Source organism: Crocodylus siamensis, chromosome 2, assembly GCF_052110815.1.
Source record: "Crocodylus siamensis isolate JL-2025a chromosome 2, ASM5211081v1, whole genome shotgun sequence".
Classification (NCBI taxonomy): Eukaryota; Metazoa; Chordata; order Crocodylia; family Crocodylidae; genus Crocodylus; species Crocodylus siamensis.
The window spans coordinates 183,846,944-183,867,328 of NC_143396.1; the positions used below are offsets into that span (position 1 = coordinate 183,846,944).

Consider the following 20,385-nt stretch of genomic DNA (forward strand, 5'->3'; position numbering starts at 1 on the left):
ACTGCAGAATTCAGTAGGGTTTATTCTACAAATACTTTGATCAATGCCAGCAATACAAGTATGAACTGTCATTAAAAATACAAGTCAGTATAAAGATTCCAATTAGTATATAATGCAAGGTGATTCACAGTTTCAAAACTGCTAAGGAAATAGTCAAAGTCAGTTTGTTGGACCATGTTACAAAAGTACTGAAACAAAACTATCAGGAGACACAATTAAGGGAAGGTACCTAGAAGAAGAAATATGTAACTTGTGAGGGAGGGGGTGACAGCTCCCCTAACTTGAAGAGAGATTTGTACTTTATTGCCACAATCCTTGGAAACACAACGTGAAGTGCACAGCATCCTCACTTGCTCTCTTTTTGGAAAAAACCTGCTGTTTTTCAGCATTTTTCCCTCACGTTTAATCCAGAGTATGTTCAGGCAGTGAAAACCCAAAGAATGGCCAAGATCCCCTCGGGTTCATAAACAGCACACCTATACACTGAAACTTACTGAGCAGTTTGCCAAATGCTTTCGGAAGGAGTAGATACTGCTGATTTGTTCTATGTTCACAAACCCTCTCCTTGCATGATTTTAAAGCCAAGTGAGATTATTGCTAAAGTTTCAGTGCAATCTCTTACATGATCTTACATGAATTTGTCACCATAGCTGCAGGCACTATTAGAATAGAACTAGGCTAGTTTTCCTCAGCCCAACACTGTAGTTTGATGAAAGCATGCATCAATTCAGATGTGTACTTGGTTGGGGAGTAGGGGGATAGATATTTTGGAACACTGCTTTTTTGGTGGCTATTTAAAAAGAAAATGAAGACTTACAACAGTGGTAATATTCTATTAGCCAACTACTGAATATCTTTCCCCCACTGTAAATCTGTTGAAATCCATGGGATTAGGGCCAGGACAAAATTTTATTTATTAGAAAACCAGGTAACTTTGTTTATAGAAAGTATAACCACACACTCACTAGAATTGCAAGTGAATACCTCCTTTTTAGTGAGAGTCCTTACCCTCCCCCACAGATACCTTTATATCCACACTTCAGCTCATTCACAGTGAAGTTCCACCACCCTGGCTTAACACTGTCTCTCTCACTGAACCCTGTCATCTGTGATGTAGCAAAACCATGTTACATTACCACAGAGCAGATGCCATGCAGCTGTCTGCAAAGCAGACAGTGGAAAGCTAGATTAACAATGCAGACACAGCGACACAAATGGAAATTCTGATTTTTACCAAAATATTAGCAAAAATTGTCACCGATAAAGATATGCCAGTCAGAGAGCCCCTCCTGCATAAATGGAGTAACATAATTAGTAGAAAAGGAAAGCCACAGACAGATTCTGCTGCTGTATAAATATTTACTTTTAGAAGATTTCCTACTAATTAACATTGAACAGGGGCTCCTCATTGCAGTGCTCAAGCCACTGTGGGGTAGAGGTCAAATGCTCCACTACATGGCTATACTTGGTTTTAAATACATAATGGTGTTGCATCTTAAGTCTGTAACAGTCTCATTTAATCCAAGTTAAAAAAAAATTAGTAGCCCAACTGTATGGGCTCTAACGGTCAAGGTAAGACAACATAATACAACATGTGTCATTAAACTGCATCTATTATATAAAACAGATTTACTTTTTTCTAAGTGAAATATTTCATACAAGACAGGTAGGTCTTAAATAAACAGTGAGTTAATTCTATTTGGAACAAAGTATGGCACATATTCCAGGTACCTATGGATGCTGTGCATTCACACACTTTTCAACGATTATCAATTCGCCAAAAAAACACTCAACAGGGAAGAGCAGAGAAAAGCAGATTTAAGAGAAATAACTTTATTTCTTCTAAGAGGTGAAAATAAGTGACTGTTTTTTGTAAGAAACTTTATTTTGAACTTTTCTTTAAAAAATGCATTCTCTCTTCCAAACCAATGCCACCTTTGTAAAAAAAAGAAAGAAATGACTGCAACAGCACACGCTTGCACTCAAAGGAAAACATGCAAACTTGATGGCTGGAAAAAAGAAATTCTGCATAAAAATCCCAGATGTTAGGCAAAGGTGTGTGCCCCCATATGCCTTCAGGGACTCCACACCACAAACAGCTTTCAGTGCAATGTCTCTTGCTTCCAATTTATGGGGAAACATATGGCAGAAGCTTGTCTTGTGACAGCTAATCTCTCCAGCTGTTTGAAGCGAAAACAGTCTCAGCTATTTTTAAAACAGTTTGTTAAACCTTGGTTTCAGTAAGTACAAACAGAATTCAATAAAATGCCAGAATCCAGTGAAGAAAAACATTTGAATTCTACCCTGTGCCATACACTTAAAAAAATTAGACAAAAAAATGGATTTTTTCCATTAATACACCCTTTTTTAAAGTTTATTTCTGAAAGCAGCTCTTTTTACGCAAATCAAAAGCAGTTCCTGAGTAACTGCAGTAAACAGTGTCTCTTAAATATTTTTGCCTCTCAGCTTTTCTGTTTTGGTTCTTCCATATTTTCTCCCTAGTTTTCAAGTTTAAATCACAGTTTCTTTCCGAAAACGTGCAAGTTCAGTTAGCATCATTTCCAGAAGTCCACGCACTGCAGGTGTTCCTGCAATGTTTATAAGATCTGCATATATGCTAGGTTGTATTCCTATAGCTATTGCAGATTTTTCTCTCAAACCTTTACAGTAGGAATCTTCACGTTTTCTTTAACATACGCCGGGTTTGCCACATGTGGAACTTATTGTAGGCTGTCTGCAACATCTCTTCTATATGACTTATCAACTGAAAAGGTAGAGACAAAAAGGAATCTTCTCAATAACAGAAGAAGCATGCCCTATTCCCCACCAACCTTAAAAGATGACCCCTAGGATGGAGTCTGCCCCTCTCACAACTCATAAAAAAATCAGAGTCGTTTCACTAAGGCAGAGGAGATGCATGAGGGTGAGAGATAAGAATCAGGCTCCGTTTTTCAGTTATGAAATATTTAAAGAGGTTTGTGTCATTTGTCTTCAGAGTGTGGGTGAAGACAGTGGATGCACAGCTGCACCTATGTAGTCTTCATCTGAATGCTGTAATTAGTACTCCAGAGTTGGTGGAAATTATGTGCATTAGCCAAAGAGGTCCTTTGTAATTATGACCACAAGTGAGATTAACAGTCTATCCCAGAACAGTAGTTATAACCCTATATCCTTTTTTACACCAAGCTCATGAGCCTGGTGTTTTCCAGGACAAGACAATGAAATGCATCGACCAACCTGCAATTTTAAATCTAAGGCCCTAACGTATTACACTTTTAAGACCTGATTCTTCAGCTAATCATGTCCTAGACAGTGATCTGGCCACACATTCAGTCAATTAATCACATGATAAAAGCAGGAATAAGCTACCAAGATATTCCACAAAAAATGTGTAATAACTTTGTTGCTGGTTCTTATCATGCCTTGACTTGAATGTGTGGCCAGTGCTTCCAGCCTTCGGAGCACATACTTCTGTCAGCTGATTGGGGGTACTAGCTAGGGGAGCACAGAACACTCCCCTACCCCCAAAAGGAGTCTTGATCCACTGATAGAGCTACCAGGCATGGAAACACAGCATTTCTCACCCCCCCCCCACTGGGACCTCCCAGCACAGCAGGGGCGCATGGTGCAGTGTTCAGAGCTGCCAGCTACAGGAAAGCATCATATGCTCCCACAGCTGGGAGCTCTGTCAGTTGATGGGGCTCCCCAGCTATGGGAGAGAAGACTGCTGGTGTAGGAGGAGCCTGGGATTGTGATCCAGGGCTCCTCCTGCCCTGGCAATATGGCACGATGAGGATCTGATGCTTGATGCCATAATCGCACCTTCTGCCATGCAGGTGTGGCACAGCAGGAGGTACAATTCTTGGGATCATGCATCACATTCAGTCTGTCTGTCTGTCAGTCGCCTAATGCTCATTTTTCTCACTAGTTAAATCAAAAGGAAACCTAAACCTGTCACCCTCTGAAAAATGGGCTAGTTACTATATTCCTAAAGAATTTAAGATTCTTCCCCCCCATCCCCTTACGTTTGTGCTTAAATATTGTCTCCGGATTTTTTCTTGGAATGGGCAGAGCTTTGTAACTTGAAATCTTTCCAAATTACTCCTCATTTTCGTAACCTGGAAAAGATAGAGAAAAAGGGAGTGGCACATGAACTATAAAGATTCTTTTTGCCTTTAGCAAAGTACTCCTATGAACTAAAAAGAAAATGTGAAGCAAAGTTTTTCTTTGGGTGGATGCACATCTGCAACGTTCAGAAAGCAATTGCTAAGTAATCACAATAATTAAAATATGAAACTCTGGTACAGCTACTCCTCGCTTAACATGGTAGTTATATTCTTGAAAAATACAACTAAGCAAAATGATGTTAAGCGAATCCAATTACGTCACAGTAGTTGCCTACTAGTAGGCGGCAGCCAAACAACTTTATAACCAAACATTGCATGACTTTAAATGAGTATATTCTCTAATAGATCAGTGATGTAATAACAAAACAATGTTAGCCAGGACAACATTAAGTGAGGAGTACCTGTACCACAGACATTCTTCTCAAGTCAACTTTTCAGCTCTTAACCTAATGTTCTTCCAAAGCACTGCAAATTTTCATTCAGTAAAAGGTTGCTGGCAGAATACATGCAACATTATTACGCGTCCTTTTGTCAAGCCAACAGGGTATTGTGGGTTTTTTCTGGAGTTAACTTCTTGCAGCAGAAAGCCTGAAATGTCTGAATGCATGAATTTATCCAAAGGTCTTGTCAGGTTATTCTAAAGGCCTTGTTGTGTGTTACACTTAGGGTATGTTTTATTTAGATCATACAAAGAACATTTTCCAAGCAGTTGCAAAGCAATGCTTATGATGATCTTAGTCTAGACATGGTTGGAGCTGGCTGTGTCATAGACAATCAGCAGTTTGTTGGTGCCAGCCATGCACCACCCCCACCAACAGTACTGGAGCTAGTTCAAAACTGATGTGGTAGGGGGGCTAAGACCAACAATCAGCTGTTTCTTGGTCCCAGGCCCTGCACCAACAAACAACTGTTGGTCCTAGCTCCTGCACTGCACGAGCCCGTGAGGAGAACTGATATGCTCTACAGCAAGCCCAATGTAACACACAATACTGTCTAGAGATACCCCTCACCTGAAAAGTTTTAACTTTAGTATGCCTGAGGTTTCCAGCTTGAATGCATGGATGCTCACCTTAAGTGCACTTAACACATCTTAAGGATAACATGTGACAAGGCCTAGTGAGATGGACTGTAACGACTTTTTTTTTTTTTTTTTTTTGCCTGATCCAATGAAGGAGAATACTTAAGTGATCTGAACGTAGTCAAACATCAAGACAATAGCTGAGCTGGAACCAAACCATAGGAATTACTCTAGGTCCCATACTCTAATAGCACACAATAATGTCTTTTTTGAAGGGCAACTGTTCTGAGAGGTGGCTAAGCCATTATGATTGTTTTAGGACCGTGTCTAAAGTTTTGTAAAGTATGCTTAGCTTAGGAAGGCTTTTTTCCTGGCTATATCTGCCACAATCAGCTTTGGATCTGGAAAAAAATTCAAGCTATTTTCTTGAGGGTTGGCCTCATAAGTAACACATTCTAGCGTTAAGATAGTTAACATTTTCCATACCTGTCTAAATAGAAATGGGGCACTAAAAAGCACATTCGTGTCAGAGATGCTGAGAAAGAAAGTACTAGTTTTACATGTCACTAGCTACTTTGCTAAATAGTGGTCTCAAACTAGCAAGCTCCTATTCAAGTTCTTTTACCTTTTCTTCTAGGAATGGTGTATTAACAGGAAAGCAGGACCAAAAGTGTCGCAGTAGCTCCCCTGCAGCCACGTACAAGTGTTTCAATTCAGACTGAACATCATTTGGCACCATCTCTGCAACCAGAAAAAAATGCTTGTTACTAAATCCAGAAATGTAAAGTAAGGTCTGGCTAACAGAGCCAAACTGAAATTTGGCAATAAAGCTGACCTTCTACTTAGTACAGCATTTTGAGCCCTAGACCAGAGGTCTGCAATGTTTTTGGGCAGTGGCAAAACAGCCGCAACTTCAACTTGTAAGATGTTGGTGTACCAGGGCGGATGGTGTGGGAGCTGCACAGGGCCTGATCTTTGTACAGCCCCAGCCCCTTCCCTGCCATCTGCCTTGAGGCATGCATGCCAAGCAAAATGCCTTTGCATGCCACAGGTTGCCTGTCCACCCCTACCCTAGACTGTCCCCATTTGTTAAACGTCAATCAAACTAATGAAAAATAATATATTAAGCAGTTCCTTTAAACTACAGCTCATTTAAGAGTATTTGCTGTACTCTACCAGAGATCTTTCTTGATTTAAAGTTCACTCTATACAAATAGGTGTAACTTCTTAGGTGCTAGGACTCAGTGCAGTCATTAGACAGTGCTGTGGAACTTTGACACAAAGCTGCTGGTGAGAGTCAGATCAGCACTTTATCAGCCTAGAGAAAATACTGCTCTCTCTCGTTTTGTTTTGTTCTGTAGTTTCTCCCGCAGGGAACCCACAACATGTAGATGTACATTATGCTCAGGAAGTAGGCAGCAGGCCTCCTGGCTTCACCTGATTTCCCCAATGTGGGGATGGTGGGTTGGAAACAACCAGGCCCTTTGGTGGAAGCATAATAAATGGTCTTGAATTCAAGTGGCTTTAAAATGGTGCCCAATGTCATTTGCACTTTGGCATCTTACCATATTTACTGAAATACAAGATAAGCCCCCACCAATCAGTGTGAAGAAAAAGGTCCCTTGGCCTTATAGTTGCATACAAGGAAATCACATCTATCATTGCAGCATGTGCTCAGTAATGGAAACCAGATATGAAGTTGATTAAATACAACCAACACTGAACTTGACTATAAAACACATGGCCCATATTAAGCAAATATACCAATGGGGAGAGGTCTCCAGAATTCACGCCAAACATGTGCAGCATGGCAGCTCCTTAAGTCTTGGAGTTTCCTCTGCATGCCCTCTGCTGCTGATTGGCAGAGGGCCCTGTTGCTTGCTGCTCACTACCTGCACTTGATGGCTGAGGTGAACTGCAGCTGCGGTTTCAGGTGTGGGTGGCAAGTGATGGGACCCCTCTGCCAATTAGGGGCCTGTGGGGGAAACTCCAAGATTAAAGAAGCTGTTGCACACTTCCAGCATGAATTCCAGAGTTCCCTAATAATGGAAACCTCTCACAAAGCTAAGTTAGTACAGCCCATCCAAATAAGATATATGATAATACCCACAGTATACAGTCCCCTTCGGTGCCCAATGTCATGGTGACCCACTACACAGAATACATTTCAATTTCCTCCTCACTCCCACAACTGAGCTTCCCTTTCTTGCCCCATGTTCAATGATTCCTGTTGCTTCACCAGCCTTAAGCATCTGGCAAACATCACCAAATGGGGCCCCAAACAGTTCACCTGGAATGCCTCCGTCACCCCCTCTCAGCCTGTTGCATGTGATTATGTGGTCCCACCCTCTATGCGGATCAGGACCAGGTTGCTCTGTGCCTCATCTGCATATACATTTTTGGAGGATCCCAGGACTCATGGCAAAACACCCAGTTTCAATCATGGTGGAGGGAGAAAGGAACTAACTAGCACATGGATCCTTTTTGGATGTATTTGGAGTACAAACATACTGAGCAATACTGAGCTGTGTGGTCGTCATGCCTTGAAATACTGTCATCTCTGTTGGGGTCCAATCCAATGTACTATATGGTAAAACATGAGCCTTAGATTTAGGGTTTTAGACTAGTATCATGCATAGTTTGTACTTTTTTTTTTTAAAGTAGGTACAAAAGTGCTGCTTAATGTGTTTACAGAATACCTGTGCTAAAACTTGCAGCAGTTTCAAAAAGGTAAAATGCACAAATTCTAGATGCTTGTAGTAATTTGCCTATATGGTAAATTATGTTCATCTCAAGGTCAGTGCTTTCAAATTTACCCCTCACTTCCATGTGCTCAGGGAAATCAGGGTCTGATGGTGAGAAAGGAGGGGGGAAAGAGTGTAAGGGGCCAACCTGTCACCAAAGATTGTTTTCCCTGTTGTAGCAGTGGGAGCAGGACAAATTCAAGGCAAACTACCAATAATTAGATTCTATACCTGAAAATGATAACAAATCTATAAATTTTCCATGTACAGAATCAAATTATTGTAGGAGAGTTTTATAATAAGGATAATTTTTTATTCAAGTAAATATGGTAATTTCAGTTTGCTCAGCCAGTATCTCCTTCCCTGGGTAGAGACCCCTCACTTTTATTTAGAATGATAACTGCACCCTCAAACTTTTTTTTTAAAACACTTGAGAGATTTTTAGACAAATGTCTATTCCTGCATTTGCTTTGCCACCAGGCTTGGGACTGTGAAGTGAAAAAATAAGTTAATTCTCTCCACACATTTGGATAATTAGCCATACAAGCAATATGGAGTACTTACGGTTTATGGCTTGCTGTGTTCCACCCTGCATAAGTGCTCCCCCAGGTGATAGGGCTGTGATGGTGCTAGCAGCATCACCACTTGAAAGAACCTCAAAAAAACAAAATCCTTATTTTTCCCCAGTCACTTACTATGGTTTGAACAAAAAAATCAGGGCTAATCAAATTTCAGAATTTGAACTGCAAAGGGCTCAGTTTAGCCACTGTCACTGATGAGAGGCTGACGTTCTAATTTAGGACTATAAAACAATATTCTTCACACTGATGTGCTGCAGAATTAGACACAGCTCAGGCATTAACCATCATTATCTATAGAAGTGTGTCCCTCCCTCCCCCACAATGACAAGAATAATATTCATCTGTCTGTAAGTACTGATCTCAAACATGCTTACAGTATGAGTTCTTAAAACTTAGGATCTTGCCTATAAGGGTGCATGTATGGGATATATTCAGCTTTTCTTTTTACAAGGCAATATAAATTAATAGAGACTTTCACTGTTCCTTGCAACTTGACTAAGGCTACTGGTGAACATTAAGACAGTTGCATGATTGGGGGTCTGAGGAATTATGCCCCAATCCTCAAGACACATGACCTCTCATGGCAGACAGGCAGTTGTGGGGATGGGTTATAAAACTGCTCAGACCCTAAGGGAACAGCTGCCAGCAGGGGGAGGAAAGAGGCCACCTATAGATGGGGAGTGAGAAGCTCTCTAGCTGTACCCCTGTGCATATGGAAGCAGCAGCTGGGGAGCCAAGAGTTCCTTACTCCCTAGGTGCCCTATAACAAAAAGAGAGGCTGTGGAGCTAGGGCTCCCAGCTGCACTCCTGCTTTTTGCAATATTTAAAAAGCTGGTGCATAGCTAGGAGCTGCAGCTGAGTATCTGCTTGCCTTTTACATCCCTGGGTGCTATAAGCCTGACACTGGGAATGGGGGAGCGCCCTCTTACCCCACTGCATGCACTAAGTTAAAGAGCTGCCTCATACAAGTGGCTCCCTCATCCCTACCTGCTCTTAAAAAAAACATCTGGCTTCTTTGGGAGATAGATCAGGGGCAACTGGGTTAGGGACCCAGAACTGCCTAGAGCCTGATCCTGCCAACTGGGCAGGGGTATTTTTGTCCTGGCTTCCATGGCTGCCTTGTGCCAGATCTGGAAGCTCATCCAAGTACCGGGATTTGGCACTGGGTAGCTCCACTCCTAGTTTGGACCCCAGGCTGTCCCATACAATCCTGAGGACTGGGACACACATGCACATAGGGGCTGAATCTGTCTCATGCCCTAAGGCTTGCTGGGACCCAGCACCTGAAGAAGTGGGGGCTGTACATTAGGCCCTTGAAAGGTACCAAGTTCTAGCAAACTTGCATCCTGCTGAAAGCACTGGGACCAGGACAGCCCCTAGCCAGGTTCCAGACCTGGGGCTGCCTAGATCCCGATGCTGACAATCAACTGATGGGGTATGGTGCACATTCAATTTATGATGCCATACGAAGCTCCCACAAAAGATGTTACATACTTTTTGAGGAGTATCTTTGTGACTCGTTTGCCATTTTATGACATCATAAATTAGATGAACAGTGTTGTTATTTATGACACAATTAACATGTCAATCATGCCAGAAACTTAAGTCTGTGGAATAAACAACTAATTGAGCTTTAATTTAGATTCAGTAATTCAGATTAGTAAAGAAACAGAAGGAGAAAACTTTCACTGCTGACAGGCTGGTTCAGGCAAAGCCACATGCAGCCAGTCTATCATTTTACGGATGGAACAGCCCCTGTGCTGTTAGACCAGTGGTCATCAACCAATTGATCTCTATTGACTGGTTGATCACGAAGCCTCTGGCAGTTGATGTCCTTCTGTCAGAGGCTCCACAATTGGAAGCAGCAGGACACACATGGGTGGGATGAGCCATGCTCCCTGCTGGCCAGGCCAGGCTGGGTGAGTGAGGTCAGAGCCTGGGTGGTGGGTGGTAAATCCTGGGGTGCCCTTTATTTACAAAAAGTTATCTTCACCATAAAAAGGTTGGGAACCACTGTGTTAGATCATTTTAGACCAGCAGACTGATTTAGCTGTATACCTTGTGCTGTGGTCTTATACAAAGTTGGTTTGGTGATACGTCAGAGGCTAAGGCCAGCAGTCACTGACTACCGTTTACACAGGGGCAGTCTGGCCTTTCTGCATTTTGCCCCAAACACAGAAGAAGAACAAAGCCAATTCCACTCTAGCTGGAGCTCTCTCACAGGTGCAAGAGGGTTGTGTGACTTGCCCCATGGTACCTGTCAGTTTGCTGCTTAGTAGCTTACTTCCCCCAGGGTAAAACATTTTAAATAGCTAGAAACAGCTGGAACTAAAATACCACATTGGAACTGTTCACACTGAGTTTTTCATTTGAAGGAAACCCAAAATAGTACAACAAATTCCCCATAGTATATAATATAAAGAACCAGGGAAAACGCATCAATTTACTTTGAGGGATCAAAGCTACAATTATTATTCCACTAAATCAAAAATTATCTTAGAGTTAGAAACTCTCTCCAGCATCAAGGGGACTTATTTTTTTTTCCTACCTGAGTTAGTTTGGGTACATAGGCTTCCATTTCTTGTCTAATACTATGAAAAGAATTAATAATATCCTGACTGGTTGCATATTGCTGTGACTGAATTGGAGTTGGACCATGATAATACCTACAAAGGGAAAAAAATACGTATATAGACAGATAGATAGATACATACATAATGCTGGTAACAAAGTCCTAATTCTCTGAACTCAGACTTAGCAACTGCATGTTTTTCAGAAATTCTATACCTGTAAGTAGGGGTGCACCAATAAAGATTTTTGGGGTCAGTACCTTTGGCCAAATTTTTAAGAAGCTGTATTGGCCCATACTGATCCGATTCCAATATGCAGCCATGCAGTTTGGAGACCAGCATCGGGTTGGTAAGTCTGGTGTGGAGGAAGGGGTGGGGGGGGAGGGAAGGTGTCGGGAGGGCAGATCAAGGCCCCTGTGGTGAGGGAGGGAGTGGAGCTGGGGCAGGCGCTGCTCAGCTGGGGCAGGGCAGGGCATGGCATTGAGCTGGCTCATCCAGGAGGCGGAGGGGGAGCTCCTGCCTTGCATGCACCCCAGGAGCGCATGAGGGGTGTGCGCCCCTGGATCTGTGCATGGGGTGGGTTGACGCTGCAGGCTGGGGCCAGGGCTGCACCAGGCTCATCCCAGCAGGAGGCTGGGCTGGGCTGCGCTGTGCTGGGAGGGGGCTACTGAAGTGGGGGGGGGGACAGGAACAGCAGGGGCTGCAGCCACCCTAAAATTCACCATAGGCCCCTCCCCCCTCCGTAGCCCTCCTCCCAGTGCTGTGCAGCCTGGCCCAGCCCCCCTGCCAAGAACAGCCCCTGCCCCAGCCTGCAGTGGCAGCCTGCCCTCACCCTGTGCACAGATCCAGGGGCACATGCCCTCCTGGGGTACATGCAGCAGCAGAAGCAGCCCCCCAAGGAAGCCACTCATACCTGTCCTACGCCCTGCCTTGGCTGAGCAGTGCCTGCCCCACTCCCCTCTCACTGCAAGGAGTAGCTATCTGCCCTCCCACACCTCTTCTCTCTCCCCACACCAGACTTACTAGCTGGACCTTGGTCTCTAAGCTGCTGGGCTGTGCTCCTGGCCCCGTGCATGCTGCAGCTGTGTGCGTGCAAAGGGCATTTATCAGCCATAGTATCAGCCACACCAGGCAAAAAAAAAAAAGCAGATTTCAATATAGCAGACCCCTGATTTATGCGCATCTTGCATTTATGCAATTTTTTTTTTATTAGGGTCCACACTGAAAAATGCCCCTCAAGATGCAGGTCATTCATGTATATATGCGAACACCTCACAAGATTTGCAGGCGAAATCAACTGGAGCTGTGCTATGTGGTAGCAGCACCTCAAGATGCATAGGTGAGATGCCAGACATGATTCCTAAAAGCAATTCCACCCAAAGGGGGCGGGGGGAACGACACTATGACTAAGATATGTCTGGAGTAATGCAACCCCTCACTGTTCTATTATTTCCTGTGGGGAAGTCATCCTGGCTTACGGAAATTTGACTTACACAAAATTCCCCTGGAACACAATACACGTGTAAATCAGGGGTCTACTGTACTGTCAATTTTCCCTGCACTGGTGCACCTCTACCTTTAAGATTTCAGGTACTTTGCAGCTTTTTTGGCCTTTTGAAAGAAATGGGAGTCTTAATAATCTTAGGGGGGCAGAGGAAAGGCTAAAGCAAACAAAAACCCTACAACCTAAGCTCTTTCTAGGCATGGGAGCTAAATGAGAAATCATATTCTGTTCAAATCTCACTCTAATCTGCACAATGTAATCCTCCACTCTATGCTTTGCTCTGCTCTTGTCAGATTTCAGGTAAATGGGGTAATTCCCACTTTTCAAATGGTTAAGTCTCAAATCACCATTCTATCTATATTTTTACAAGGCAATATAAATTATTGACAGAGACTCCATAACTACAGGAGGAGAGAGATCATTTTTTAAACTTGCTGCTTAAAATTCTGCACTCTGAAATAAGAGTATACTAGAAAAGAAATGTATCAACTTAAATTGGCTCTGTCAAGGTGGAAAGTTGTATTTATAAGACAAATGTACCACCAACAAAAATTCTACATTCTTTCCTGCAGTAAAGGCCTGAAAAAAATCACCCCAAACTCACTATGAAACAGAGTTGCAGTTTTAAATTGTAACTGCTTGTAAATTTGTTAAAGTCAAGATTCAGATCAGATTGAGGCACAAATGCCATGCAAGTCCTAAAGCTGCATGGGAACAAGGACCATAAAGCTTTAATCTGGTGAAATACCCAAAGAACAGCATCTTTCTTTTATTAACTGCACTTACCGATCAGATTTCTTTAGGTTTAGTGCAATAGTTTTAATGCTATTATTCTTTCTTAAATCTTCATATTCAATAGATTCCTGTAACTTCACCTGAAATGAGATGCATGAAAAAACTAAACACAACCATGTAAGACCACATTGCACATATTCTGACAATGCATATTTTTCCAGTCTGTGAAGCTTCTGACTGAAGGTTAAAAAAACTCCCAAAGTAAACAAAAAATAAAAACCAGACTGGCTCTGATACTCAGCTCTGCCGTAGTGCTATTTGGGTCTATTTAAAATTAGGAATGTAGACGTGACTTTTTGCAGCCAGAGTCACGGAAGGCTGCCAAAGGTTACAAAAGCCCTAAAGCCCTAGGCATAGCTGACCTTAGTGTTCACACTAATTACTAACAATGCAAAGGGGAAGAGATGGGGAATGTCCTAGAAGCTGTGATTTTCCTTCATGCTACCCTCTGACCCTCCTTATGTCTTCTGCCCATAGCAGACTGTGCTGGCTATATGCTTACGATTCCCTCAGCAGGGTGACACACAGTAGCCTTACAGAACACTGTCTAAAGTCAGAAATTTGGCAACAGAAATTTGGTAAGTTTCCAGACCCATAGGGAGCCCCAGGATGTGTATGCTGGACATGGTACTGGATCCTGGCATTCAGAGTGGCACCAGGCCCCAGGGTCCCAATGCCAATGGGCAGAGGGCAGGAAGGGGTGGTGCTGTTGGACCTCGGGGCCTAATCTGGCCTCATGCTATGCATTTGGCTGCAGGCCCAAAAGGTTAAACACCAGTGCCTTTGAGGGATTACATCTTCGGTACACAAGTACCCAGCACTTAGAGGTCAGACCAGATTACATAGTCTGAAACTGGACATCCTAAATTCAAGGGACTTTATCCTCTCAAAATTCAGTAATGATCAAGACACAGTTACACTGGGAGTTAGCCCAGTACTGAAGTCCTCATAAGAGTAACTAAGTGTTTACATTTAAAAAAAACCCAAAACATTTAATAAAAGAACGGAAATAATTTCACTGTAATTTCTTATATCTTCAAAACAAATCCAAAGCCACTTCAGATCATTAAAAGTAACTTCAAAATGGTCTTTGAAAAGTTTAACAGAAGAAATGCTTGTCACCCTATAATACCCTTTCAAAATGAAACTTGTTTCTCTTCAGTTGAAAATTCACTGGCAGATTTTAAATTTTGTTCATACCCTTTTCATTGGTGGCTGAAAGAAATCCGAATCTCTGGAGTTTCCATCTGTGCTGCTGGTCTCACTATAATGATCATTGTGCGCTTCTCTTAAAAAAAAAAAGAAAAAAAAGAAAAAAGTATTTGCTTCCCTTAACACTAAGTCACATGGTAGGGTACTAAAAGATTCTTAGACTGAAGATTAAACTGATTCAACAGGTATTTTATGCTAAATTATATTTAAAAATCTGCATTTAAGTATTGGACTCATGGGTTTAACTCTAAAAGGTAAATTCCTGAAATAGTTTCGTTTGACAGGGAATGAAAGGGGATAGAGATTCTTCCATTTCTGCACCAAAAGAAAATGGACTCAACATAAAATGGGACTGTAGCAACATCACTAGGTAGCAAAGTGATTCTTTTTGCCAAATCAAAATGTGTCAAACACTACATGTATCAGTTATTTCCACTGAAACATGCTGGGAGTGTGAGATTGTTGGGCATGCTACCTTTACCCTCATTGGCACTCTGTTTTCATAGGAAGGAAGGAAGAATATGCATTTGAGGAAAGAAATCTGTCCTGTTGGGAAGGACATACATTTAAAGGTTTAGCATTCAATTTAACACAAAAAACACCACATGCAAACAGTTGCAATGAGGAAAATACTTTTTCAAGAGAGTGAATGGATCAATTCACTCTATGCAGGCAAGTGTGGTGGGACAGGAATCCCTCTGAAGCAACCCAGGAGACAACTGCAGCAGATCAAAATATGAGTTTTTTGGGTTTTGTTTTTTTTGAGAGACAGACAGACAGAGAGATCTGGCTTATATATAAAATAAATAAATCCAGGTAAGGCTTCCCTCCTATATTTGAGCACTGGAGTATAGGGAGCCCTGAGCTCTGCTTCCTGGTATGCAAGCGATATGAACTTCTGCATCTGACCATACCTCTGCATAGGAAGAGCAGACAACTTTTACTGAATTTCAGACTTTGTGTATTTAACTTGGGATAAGACTAGGGTAGAAGCACCCTTTCCTTCACTGTATCTCATTGTTTGCATGAGGTTAATTTAGCTGTCTATTATGTAAGGGACAATTTCTTAAAACGTGACAAAAATTCACATTTCATTAAGTGGAAAAGGAAATGAGGGAGGTTTCACTTGGAGGCCTGTTATGCATTCTGGAGCACAAACAACATCATTCAAACTGTCTAGTACCTGACATCGCCCCAGAAGTTGAATGAGTTTTAAAGAATAAAAAAATATAACCCCAAATAGCTTTATTTTTAGTTCACATGTTTCTAGTTAAGAGAAGAAATCGAGTAACTGAAATTTAGGACTTATTTACATTTGTAGTGCTGTCAAGATTTAAGTTAATCCCCAGTTCTAACATAGTCTTCCTGTGCTAAAACTTACTGTTTCCTGAGCCCAGCTGCAAGAACCATGGCACTGTGATGGTTAAAGCGTTTTATAATGGCAGCATTGCTATTTTCTTTTATCGACTTTGATGAGTTTGATGTGGATGGTGTAGAGGCAACACCATAACCCTGCAAGGAAAGTAATTAACAATTTATTATGTTTTTCCACTTCCCAGTCTGCATTTCCTATTTCTTGAATTTTGCTGAATAAATAGCATTACAGTGTGCCTGAGGACTCCTGGCATCTAGTGCTCTCTGGGTTCCTAAGGCTGCCTGTTCCCCAGACTTGTGTAGTCTTGGGCAACTCACTTCTCTCCACCCCCTCCATTTCCTCATCTGCAATATGGGGGTAGTACTTCCCAGCCTCAGACATGCATACGGGAGAACTAATTTTTACACAAGTTTGAATTTGTAGTGCTCTATCTGCTTGAAAACCGTTTGCTGGATTTCTGTTTTTCTTTTTTTACGTAACTGCGGTTATCTACTCAAGTTTCACTAGCAAGCTATTGGGAAGGAAAAATAATCATAACCCCTTAAAAAAAACACCTTGTCATGTTTTTTTTTAGGAATATGGTTTACAACGCAAGACAAAATTATATTGAACTTTACTCAGATACCAGTTAATTCTTCTGTTCTAAGTATTATGTAGAAGATGTTTGACATATTTCATGCATGTCCACACCTGTTTGTGGCATAAGCTGGCTTAACATTAAGGTATCAAGGACTCTTTTAACAACCTTAAAGTGAACCTAAAAATAAGAAAAGGGACCAAAAACATGGTAATTTTTATATTCATTGTCACTTTAGACTTTAAAAATCATCTTTCAGAATTTCTGTGTACCGCTATCTGGTGGTATTGTCTAAAATGGAGAGGGGAAGGGGAGGGAAGGGAAGTCAAACTTAGCTTTCCATGTACACAAAGCTATGCTTCTTAGAACTGAAAAGCCACATACCAGCGTGCCGAGGAAGGTGGCTGAAGTAACAAATCCAAAGAATAAAGAAAAAAAATTGTAGGATACTGATGGAGAAAACAGGGTCTGCTTCATCACAGTTATCCCCATGTAAAGGAGTTATACTTGGATAGAAATGATGCAAGTAGAATCAGAACCACCACCATCTCAAAACAGAGGGAAAGAGACTCTGTGACAAATTATCACTTGGCATTGCAAGTTTAGTAGAAATTACATATGGTATTCAGTATTGGCTGTTTGCAGTCCTTTTTATTAAAATTACTAAAGTGCTCTTCACTTGTTTTGTTTCAGTTTTCATACTTACCTCATCTAAAGATTTATCTTCCAAGGCCATTAAATCTAACAGAGGATTTTTCACTCCTTGAGACACCATTGTTTTTAACCCTATGGAAGAACACGTACATCAAATGTCTTTTTGAAAAATGACACTAGAAAGGATATTCATTAAAACTCTGGACTAACAAAGCATTACAATTAAGAATTATGCAAAGTCTAACCTGGATTTGAATACACTGACATAATTCGACAATTATCTCATACAGTATACTGATTTACTGTGTACCAAACTAAGACAAAGTATAGATAAAATTTTATTTTTTTTTCTGGAAGAAAGATTTTGCCATATTTAGAATTGTAGTTTAAATTACCAACATTTAGGATAATCATTTAGATTTGCAATAAAATAGTACACACAAAAAAAGCACGAAGCTCTTATCTTTTTCACCACGAGAACTCCTATAGCATCGCAGTAAATTTATCTTTTGAAATATGTTTGGTGCTTACATACAACTTTTTATGCATGTCTATACAGGTAAGAGATAGCACAGGACTGAAAGTTACTATATCACCAATTAGAGTCAGTCCTCTGCTTTTTACTTGGAAATTATTGTAGGAATTAATTCAACTAACTCCAGATACTTTGTTCTTACACAGTGCTGATCATAATACAGCACAGAGATATTCAATAGGGGATTATAGTTCATCTTTAGACAGAAGTTTCAGATAGTATTTAGAACAGAGAACTGGAAGTTCTTGCTAGTTCTCAAATAAGTTGTGTCTAATGAAAAAAAATGGTTTTTTGTTTGTAAAGCACTTTGGGATTGTCGGATGAAGAGTACTATTTGAATACAAATCATTCAGATGTTAAAGGAGCTTCATACATATCATGTGAGTAATGCATCAATTACAGAGATGATGAAGGGGAAAAGACAGGATGGGGCTTTAGGCATTTTTCACCACTAATTACTACTTGAAGCAGGAAAGAGATGGTGAATAAAAATGAAGCCTAATTAAGCAGCCTGCCAAAGTCACTTTATCCACTCTACTAAGCAGTGATTCTCAACCAGGGTGCCTTTAGAATGAAAAAGTTGAAAACGTTGCTCTAGAGTGGTTCTACACATCACAAAGCCCATATCTGTTCACAAGTCTTAGCTAACATGCCATGGAATGAAATGTCATGTAAACAAAGCTATTCCCTACTAATACAGTTACAATGGTGCACTATGAAGACTGTTTCAGTAACTCTACCTGGACTGTATGAACTGTGAATAAGTAGTATCCAAGGACTAGCATGTTGTGTGCACCAGGTCTGAGCAGACAGAGGAAAAATAGAAAAAGCAAGCCCTCACCTTTCTCATCCATTTTGGCACATTCAGCAAAGAGATCTTTTGAACCTGTGTTCACCCTATCCCGATGAAAATAGTGGGACTGGAAAAATCGTGTCCAGAATTCCCTTTCAGTCAGGTTATGTGGAACATTTTCTGCATATTTCATTTTTACTGTAAAACAAACAGTATTTAAGAGGTTTTGTTATTCAAAATTCTTTACTGTATATCAACAACAGGCGGAAGGTGGTTGAAGCTCATGTTGAATGGGCACAGGCAGCCTTTGTGAAAAGATAATGAAAACGTTGGCTTTAATGTAGGGTTACCATACATCTGGATTTTTCTGGACATTTCCTCTTTTTGAGCCCTCTGATCTCTGTCTGGAAGTTTTAAAAAAAAAAAAATCTGACCAAGTGTCCAGGATTTTGCTTTGCTCCACTGGCGGGATAAGGGGGAGGGTGATCGGAGGCAACAGGGAATATACATGTACCTGCCCACAGCTGTGGAGGATCTGATCCCTCTCCCCCTGCTCCCACCAGCAGAGCAAAGCAAAATCCCACACATTTGGTCAAGGCAGGGAGGTGGGGGTTGCCTGTCCCTCCAGGGGAGGAAAGGGGCGGGGAACCTTTGAGGGCAGCAGGGAACTCTGTGGCCAGCTGGTAGCACAGGGGCCAGTGCTTGCATGGGCTGAGTGGCCAGGAGATGGTGCGGAGGGTGGGGGAAGGGGGACTGGTCAGGCTGCCAGGCATGGTGCAGCAGCCCTATCCCAGGGTGGGGGGTGCAACAAGCCTCCTCTTCCTTTTCCCTCCAGCCTACACTGGGGTCAGGCACACTCTGTTGCCACCTGTATGTATCAGAGCTACCACACTCTGGCCCAGTCAGGGTGGGGATAGCTGGGGCCCCCTGGCAGGGCTGGAGGGAGCAAGGGGCTGCAAGTTGGGAGTGAAGGGTACCAGCAGGGATAGGGCGGGGTGGGAGTTGCGGGTTGGGAGTGAAGAGCACCATCATGGCCCAGGGTGGCAGGATACTGTGGTTTGGGAGTGAGGGGCAGCAGCAGGGCTGGGGGAGCTGTGGCTTCGCAGTGAGGAGCAACAGCAGGGGAAGGGCACTGGCATGTCACCGCCCCCCTCCACCATCATATTCCTTCACCTCCACCCCTCCCCTGCAACAGGTGTCCTCTTTTTTGGACGTGGAAATACAGTAACCCTACTTTAAAGGGGATAGGAACAAAAAACTAATCCTGGAGAGACAAAAGGTTTTTTGCAGTCTGCTTGCAGTGTACAGAGCCAATTTCATGGCAGCTCTGCTCCTTGGTGCTGACTGGTTGAAAAGCCTAGGGGAAGGAGGGTCAAGGGGGCAGCAGCCATCTTGAAAGCTGGCTGTCTTTTGTGTAGCCTCACACCTCAGCACCGATTGGCAGAGATGTCCAGGGGGAGGGAGGGTGGAGGGTAAAGGATGAATGAGGAGCATCTAACATCTTGATTACTGGCTGCCTTTTGTGCTACCTTGTCCCTTGGTACCAACAGGTGAAGAGGTGCTAGCAGGGGGAAGAGGAATGAGGGGCAGCCACCACCTTGTCTGCTGCCCTTCATGCCATCCTACCAGCCAGTGCCTTCCCCTCTCAGTAGAGGACCGCTGGCTCTCACCGGGCAGCCAGCTTTATATTTTTGTTGTCACTGGTGTTGATTTTGTGGACAATCGTGGATTTCATGGTTTCCGTAAAATTAAGTCGGACCTACTTACAAAAGTATTAATTTGGCAAACAGTACATTTGTGCCCATGCAAGAAGTCTGTAATTCTGAGAATCTAGCTATTTAAAAGGCAGCTTCCTATACAGTCTCCAAAGGTGTAAAACAGGGGCGGGCAATTATTTCAG

The 20,385-nt window shown here is 42.2% G+C and overlaps 1 protein-coding gene across 1 annotated transcript in view; it reads right to left on the minus strand.

Moving 5' to 3' along the window:
• Window positions 1–1,817: 1,817 nt before the first annotated feature.
• Window positions 1,818–20,385, minus strand: part of GTF2H1 (general transcription factor IIH subunit 1) — a 31,422-nt gene continuing 12,854 nt past the window's right edge. The window contains exons 6-15 of the mRNA XM_090032555.1: window positions 18,534–18,683; window positions 17,210–17,289; window positions 15,933–16,063; window positions 14,540–14,627; window positions 13,331–13,419; window positions 11,019–11,136; window positions 8,454–8,544; window positions 5,771–5,886; window positions 4,026–4,118; window positions 1,818–2,764 (exon numbers count right to left, since the gene is read on the minus strand). Coding sequence (XP_089888681.1) covers window positions 2,678–2,764; window positions 4,026–4,118; window positions 5,771–5,886; window positions 8,454–8,544; window positions 11,019–11,136; window positions 13,331–13,419; window positions 14,540–14,627; window positions 15,933–16,063; window positions 17,210–17,289; window positions 18,534–18,683 — 1,043 coding nt within the window. The 3' untranslated portion in view covers window positions 1,818–2,677. The remainder of the gene's footprint in view (window positions 2,765–4,025; window positions 4,119–5,770; window positions 5,887–8,453; window positions 8,545–11,018; window positions 11,137–13,330; window positions 13,420–14,539; window positions 14,628–15,932; window positions 16,064–17,209; window positions 17,290–18,533; window positions 18,684–20,385) is intronic.